At 36.0% G+C, this 7769-nt stretch overlaps 1 protein-coding gene across 4 annotated transcripts; it reads left to right on the forward strand.

Annotated features, from left to right (window-relative positions):
* Positions 1-2806: 2806 nt before the first annotated feature.
* On the forward strand, positions 2807-6840 carry LOC113303534 (ras-related protein RABE1d-like). Of its 4 annotated transcripts, XM_026552565.1 has the most exons (14): positions 2807-3114; positions 3208-3387; positions 3912-4346; positions 4496-4583; positions 4682-4745; positions 4857-4926; positions 5040-5100; positions 5350-5422; positions 5508-5608; positions 5770-5835; positions 5968-6065; positions 6167-6229; positions 6313-6405; positions 6500-6840. In XM_026552565.1, exons 3-14 carry the CDS (start codon positions 3918-3920, stop codon positions 6575-6577), a joined length of 1284 nt encoding a protein of 427 aa, XP_026408350.1. In that variant the 5' UTR covers positions 2807-3114; positions 3208-3387; positions 3912-3917; the 3' UTR covers positions 6578-6840. The 4 variants fall into 4 exon arrangements, with proteins under 4 accessions (XP_026408350.1, XP_026408349.1, XP_026408351.1 ...); XM_026552564.1 differs by lacking the exon at positions 3208-3387; XM_026552566.1 differs by lacking the exon at positions 3208-3387 and having other exon boundaries at positions 6313-6407; positions 6503-6797.
* Positions 6841-7769: the final 929 nt, after the last annotated feature.

A 7769-nucleotide genomic window follows, 5' to 3' on the forward strand; every position in this document is an offset into this window, starting at 1 on the left:
TAACCCTTAATTGATTCACAACAACTTGAATTCGAGAAAAATATTCAAAAATGGATTCAGATTCATTCATGGATAAAGATTCGAATTCACCTCGTAAGGTTTGAACCTTACACTTTTCACATTGTCATCGCCTTTGTAAGCTTTCTGCAACATGTCCTATACTTACTTAGATGTTTTTGCAGCTGAAATCTTTTCAAAAACTGCATCGTCTAAGTCTTGGTGTATGAAGTACAATGCTTTCTTGTCCTTCTTTCTGTTCTCTCTCAAATCATCCCTTTGGGGTTGAGGAAGAGCCGCACCAAATACCGGATCATCTACATCGAAGAAACCAGACTCAACAACCTCTGTAAGCTCCTAAAAACCAAACAAAACTTTCATCTGGATGCTCCATCCATAGTAATTATTCCCAATGAACTGTGGAACTTGAGGCTGTAGTGATTCTTTCATTGTAGCTTTTTATCAAACACCTTATCCGCAAAACTATTAACAACAGAAACTTAAGGATCAAGCACTAGCTCTTGATGTCAGATGTAGGATCTAACTCTTGTTAGTATCCACCTGCAATTGCACACACTCACAATATAAATAAGAATAAGAAGATGTGAGAATCAAGAGATTTTATTAATACTCAAAGCACTCAGTTCTGTGTATTGAAGAGAACTGATTACACCACTTTATATAGGTGTTAACAAAACAAACTAATCTAGCAAGTAGAAGCTAAACTGACTGCAACCAATTCTCATAGTCTATTGCAACGACTAATGACTAAGTAAGAGGAATTATTCAAATTAGAACAGAAACAATAAAAAGTAAAAGATATCCGTTGGGTTTGGCTTAAACTCCAACAGTAAGAACCTAAATGTTAGAATCACATAACGAAGTCTTCAAATTTCGGCGAGTGAGGTTATCGTTTTTTCTTGTCTGTGAGAGAAGTGTGTCGAGAGTCTCGAGACTGCTAGGTTAGGAAGAGAATATATAAAAGGGAAAGAACAACACAAATGTCGTAAAGGCCGTCAGTTCTTCTCGTTAGGTATAAGATAATTACGGAGGTATTCGCATAATTTCAGGATCCATGCTAAAAAAATCTCCGGTCGGTAACTCCCTCTTTTCTTTATTATAGTATAAGATAAGATAAGATAAGATAATAGTCAATTTTGGTATTTTAAATAAAACTATTATTTTAAATTTTAGATTTAATAATTTATCAACAATACTAATATTTTTAAATAATAAAAAAATATCTTTTTTTCCATTTTTGAATACGTGAAAAACAAAATATTATTAAAGTATTAAATATTACTAATTAAAAAACATTATAAATTCTAAAATAAAATATAATATAATTACATTTGAATTATCATAGTAAATTTATAAGTATAAGAAGTTGTTTAAAGAAAAAAAGAAAGTAAAATGTCAAAATAATCAATGGAATGAGTTGGAAGGATGGAGTTCCAAATTCCATGGAAAGTGTTATTTGATTTTCCACTGAATGAAGGAGTTTCAACTCCCAGGAGTTCAAATTCCACGCATGTTAAACACCCTTGGAATTCAACTCTATCCTTGACTTATCCCGTTGAATGAACATCTTCTCTTTTAACTGATTTGCCCAACTTTTTCTCCCTTTTAGCTCAGACTAAAGAAGATGATTGGTAAGTTATGTTAACTTACTGTAATAAGGTTCACAGTATTTTGAAAGGGTTGTATTCAATTTTGTGAGGATTGTATTTAGTCACCACCGTATTCCAACACGATATTTATCTTGTGACGTAAGAATTTGCATCATACTCCTAAAATTTGTAATTCAAATTAAGGTTCCAGACCCTATGTGCCAATTTACTCATCATGATCTGTCTAGTTGAAAACAGAAAATTTGTCTCAAAATGCTAGATATCCCAAGATATCTATAACAAAGGGAACACCCCTTAGTACTGTTTATGAACAGTAAATGAAGGTGCACATTTTTAAAACCCAAACTTACCCTTGATTTTGTAACTCTGTAAAACATAGTATCATTTAAATTAAATGAGGTGAAAAAGGTAAAATCCAAAAGAGAAATCAGATCCCACGAGAGAATAGAGACAGCGGGTCAGTGTCTTAATGTTGATGACTTTGTTTTCCAAATTGCCCTTTTCATGGCCATTCAAACTATTTGCTATACATAGAAGTAAGGGTACAATAATGATTTTGATTTTAGCCATGAACCCCGATCTCTTGATGAGCTCCATTTCCAAATTGCACGTGCGTAAGGAAAAAACTTGGTTCCCCAAAAAATAAACCCGAAGGTAAGGTTCCACACCCTGCCCAACACTTATCGCGGTGCTAAAAGAGATGGTCAAGCACCGTATGATCTCCTCTCGGGATTCTCACACGTGTTACGTCACAGGGGTATGTTTGTCTTTCTGGTTAGATTTATATTATCTGCAAAGAAGACTGAGACCTTGTTTGTTTGCAGCTGACTCGGCGTCTGAATCTGAGTCGACCCCTGACTCGGACCGAGTCAGCAGTCAGACCGTTTGTTTTCCATTTTGAGTCAGATCTGACTCGACCTCTGATTCAGACATAACCCCTGACTCGGACTCATTTGAGTCAGGTAACAAAATACCCCTGACTCATGAGACCAAACCACTGACTCACTTATTTCCGAGTCAGATGAGTCAGATCTGACTCAAAACAAACATATCGACTCAGATCCAGATGAGTCAGGTGATTTCACTCAGATCCAGATGATTCAGATCCGGACGACTCAGATGAGTCAGGAGTAAACAAACATGGTGTGACTAAACTACTTATCAGATCTATCCTGCGTCTTTGTATCATAAAAACATTTTTCTGTCCTTTCCTCTTTACATTTTTCAGTCCGAAATTCAGCAGCAATCTTATTTGATAGATCGATAGTGAAACTAGTATTAGAAGCTCATGAAACTAGTCTAGGACGCCAGGAATTTCAATGTTGGTGTTATTATCAAAGAAGAAAGCATTTGGATATCTATTTTACTTTTTTCCTCTTCTGAAATCATCAGAAAATAAAAGGTTGAAAAAAATAGTGATTCAAATGGATGCCGAAAAAGAAGATGATGATACTGAAGAACGGAACGACTGCAAGGAACTTAACAGGTGCGAATTTTTTTCACAATTTTATTTTTAAAGTTAGGGTTTAAAAGTTTCGGTCAAAATTAATGTTGACTCAGTCAAGGTTGTCTTGACTAGATGCACACACCCCCTTAGAAACATTGAGGTCACCCAAAAACAAGTTTTTCGGCGCGCGGGTTTGTATAAGTTTTTGTGAGTTACCAATTGTTTCTCTCTGAGTGTCAGCAACAACATCATCACGCATAACATAAAGGATACTTAATCAGGAACTCGAATTATTCAATATGGATTTTCACGGTAATCATTATACAAACTTAGAACTCCATGTTGATCTTTAATTCATAAACATTTCTTCTGTTTGTTTCTTTCTCCTGCAATCATTATTTCCTAGTTTCATCAATAGAAAATTCTAAATCTTTGAGTGTGTGTTAAGGTGGGAATCCTTCTCATAATAAATTTTGGATTCTTGTTTACTAAAGTTACCTATCAAGAACTAGAATGAATAGTTTGTTCATGAATCAATTCTTGGTTTATAATTCATTGTATTGTTAGTTTGTGTTTGTGATACTAAAATCTCTCTTGCCTAGATACTTTGATAGTCTCATTGTGTGATAATTTGCAACTTTATACAGAAAATAATTGTATTTTTGAGAACAATTGTGACCCATAAGGCATAAACTCATACCATCATCAAACCCCCAAATTTTTACACTGAAACTAAAAACATTGATTCAAAATTTTGCATGTTTGTTGGTTCATTTGTTTCATTTTCTCTTATGCTATGCTGTTGTGTCTGACTAATCATTTGGCTGCAATGACAGAAAGCTATGGGCAGCGAATTAATTCTCCCCTCTCGGGAGAACCATTTCATGGTGACTTCACTATTAGTCTCTGTGTCTAACCAACTGGGTACCATCATAGCAGATGATCTTGTGTACGCGGATCTCTATGGCAGCGTACTTGACCTCAAGTACCGGATACAATGGAGGATGGGTTACCCAGTCCCCAGTCAACTCCATGTTATGGCACCACCTGGGTCAATTGAGATGTTCGATCATCAGATGTTACTCGATTTCTTAGATTACTCCCATGCACCAGTGCTCGTGATTATCGGTAACTTGCCACCACCTCAAGTTCAGGTGTTACCGCTTCTTCTGGGTCCTGGTGCTCAACCAGCAGTAGCAGATGCCAGCAGCAGCACTGGGAGCAATCAACCACCAGGTGAACCATGTGGGGCTGAAGATAATAATGTAGAGGTTGATAAAAAAAATTAGTTTGTGTGTTTAAGTATAATTTTCAAATTTCAAATCTTGATTGAAGTTCGGGTATTAATTAAGAATCCTCGTAATATAGTGTATTTTGTGTTGATGGTTTTATTAGTGGGTTTGTTTTGGGGTTTTCCCAGGAAAATGAGAAGAGGAAGCATCCACAATTGTTGTATGAGTCCAAACATTTTTTAAGAGCTACTGGAATGAACACCCATCTCGGAATTGGTGAGTATTATTTAGCTAAAGCTCCTATAATGACTATCTGAGCTTGGTATTGACTTTCTTGTGCATATATTTAATTTTCGCACTTTTGTATTGGGCAGATCAAACTCGAACAGATAATACAGAATCACTCGCCTATCTGCTAATGTACTTCCTAAGAGGAAGGTCTGATTCCTTCCTTTCTTTCTTTCTTTCTCCTTCATACATTGTTTTTTTAACTTATATGTTTGCATTTCTCATTTGTTCATTTTCTGTCTGTAATCCTCCGTTGCAAAGATTGAGAGCAGGAACAAAGAAAAGGAAGTATGAAAGTATCTGGATGAGCCCTCCCCCCTCTTGCTCACCTGTAAGCGATCTCATGTTACAGTGGGTTCATGATTATAATTTTTCAATGAACTTCGCTTTCCTGCCTTATTTAATATCTATATTTTTGATCGTATGTTGTACGATATATTTCAGGCTGCTATTGCCGGTCCAAATGCAGGACCCCTTGCCATTGCAAGTGCTGACAAGCAGACAGGTTCTTTGCAAATTGCTTGTTGTAATTTATATTTGCTATTTTCCATCATTGTATCCTGTATTTCATATTTAGTACTTGGTATGTCGTCACATAGTATTGAGTTTTTCTGGGCTGATGATTCAAAATTAAGCTTCTCATCTGTCAATTTTTTCATTTTCACTTGAAAAATAATTATTCATTTGCTGTAGAATGGAAGTGAGAAGACAATACAGTTATTAAATTTTTTATGATGGACTTGTATGCTTGCAGTAGTTGGAAAGAGTTGCCTTCTTTTGCGTTTTTCTGATGATTCGTTTACCACAACTTTCATCGCTACAATAGGGTGCGTATTATCACTTTTCAATTTGGGAGTGTTTGGTACGATCTATTTTACGGTTTTTTTTAACAAGGATGGTGCTTCTCTGTAGGATTGACTCCAAGATTAGGACTGTTGAGCTAGAGGGGAAACATATCAAATTGCAAATATGGGATACCGCTGGTCAAGAATGTTTCCGGACGATTACCACAGGTATGTAGTCAGATTGCTGATAAGTTTATGTAAGGTCTATCCTTGTCAAACTGTTCTCAAGTTGTGTAAAGCTTAACCCGGTTAAACTCGAACATTGTCGTTTTCTACAGTTTTTTGCTATGATGTCTAACACTTTGTATTATTTATTGCCTATCATGTAGCTTACTACAGGGGAGCTATGGGTATATCGCTTGTATATGATGTGACCGATGAATCCTCTTTTAACAGTATCCACCTCAGTTTTACTTTCTGTATTATGTTCATTTCAATTGGATTCACTCATTCGCTGAACTCTAGGACTACCTATTCTTGCATGGTTCCTCAGTGGTAGTTGTGATCCTGACCCAAGATATGTTTAGACATTAAGAACTGGATCAAGAACATTGAGCAACATCCATCAGATGATGTTAACAAAGTATTGGTGGGCAACAAGGCTGATATGGATGAGAGTAAAAGGGTAAATTGCAATAGGCAATAGCCTTGGCCATTTCTGTGAAATTTTCTTTTCTGCCTTGAGAAGTGTGGTAAATTATGACCAACTATTCTTTTTTCTGATAGGCCATTCCGACGTCGCGAGGTCAGGCACTAGCTGATGAGTGTGGTATCAAGTTTTTCGAGATGGTGAGTTTTTCCAGACTTGCTTCATATCTTGAGGGAATGATTTCTGATATGCTGTCACTCACTGTACAACCACTTTTTTGCAGAGTGCAAAAACAATCTTTAATGTAAAGGAGGTTTTCCTCTCCATTGCAAAGGATGTAAAGCAAAGACTTGCAGAAAGTGAAACTAAAGCTGAGGTAGTCTCTAAAGCCACATGAAATGAATATTTTGATTGTTAAAAGTCCAAATGCTAGGTTTCCAGTTTTGATGTTGTATTTTACTTTGCTGCAGGTACGTACTATCAAGATAGTCAAACAAGACCCTGCCAGCAGTTCTACTGCTCCTGCAAGATCAGCCTGCTGTAGTTAATGAAGACAGTGATAAAACAAATGTGATATAGTGTAACTCTTGAAATCATTAGCAGGTGCCAATGTTCTAAAGGGGTTCGCATGTGGTTAAAAACCAATGGGTTTATAGTCTCTCCATTAGTCTGTAAAGACATTGAATTAGCCTATTCATGGCTTCCAATTAATATAATCTAAAGAGGTATATCCTCTTTTTTCCTTCAAAAGAAAAAAAAGTAAAGACATTGAACACCTTATTAAGCTTTACTTTATAAAATCTATGAATTGATCGTCTTACTTACTCTGTTAATAATATAATATTCTTATTTCTATTTTACAACAACTAACAGCAGATGACAAATAGTTATTATTGCAAGATACCCGTTCAGTATCATGTTTTCTCTACAAAAAACATGCATACTAAAAGTCACTGCATCTCGATATACCAAATCTCATCTAGTTTGGATATGACCTAACGGCCCTCCACGAGACCTCAACATCAAATGTAGCTTGCCTTCTAGAAGCTGGTTATAGGCCTGTGTAAGTCGTGGCTCATCTTGTCTACCAGGCCTGGCTCATCTTGTCTACCAAGCCTAGCTTCTCCACAGTTGCAATTACTTCGCCTCCCATTCTCCCAACCATGGTTGTTACTCCACAGTTGCAATTACCTATTTAGCTCTGCCAACTCCTTAACAATTGGCTGAAATGCAAAAACAGTTGGTCATCATATGTTGGTCTAACATATAATATACGCAGAAATATAGCAAGTGACGCGCACACCTCTGGTCCATCCCAAACGCTCCGATGATTGTTCCATGCCAGAAGACAATCTTTGCTTGATGGAGACATGATCGCTGTCGTATGTGTCAAAAATAATATTACTTTCTCACTACTCAAAATATATAATATAGGAAGGGTAAGAAAGGATCGTTCCCACAGAGAGGTCTTGGGTTGTCAATATGTTTCGGTTTCCTATATAGAACAAGGGGGGATTTCTAGTTTATGTATCTAAAATAAAATAAAAGCAAAACAAAGAAATAAAACACACAATTCAAATATATGAAAGTATTGGTCAAGAATATCGTTTTCATTCACAAACATGTATTCAAAACAATAATTAGAATTGATATTTAATCTCAACTTTTATCAAAGGAATCGAACATGTAAAAACATTAATCCGATTTGACAAAGGTTATGATCCACTTGTGACTACTAGG

This window comes from Papaver somniferum, chromosome 8 (assembly GCF_003573695.1).
Source record: "Papaver somniferum cultivar HN1 chromosome 8, ASM357369v1, whole genome shotgun sequence".
Taxonomy (NCBI): Eukaryota; Viridiplantae; Streptophyta; class Magnoliopsida; order Ranunculales; family Papaveraceae; genus Papaver; species Papaver somniferum.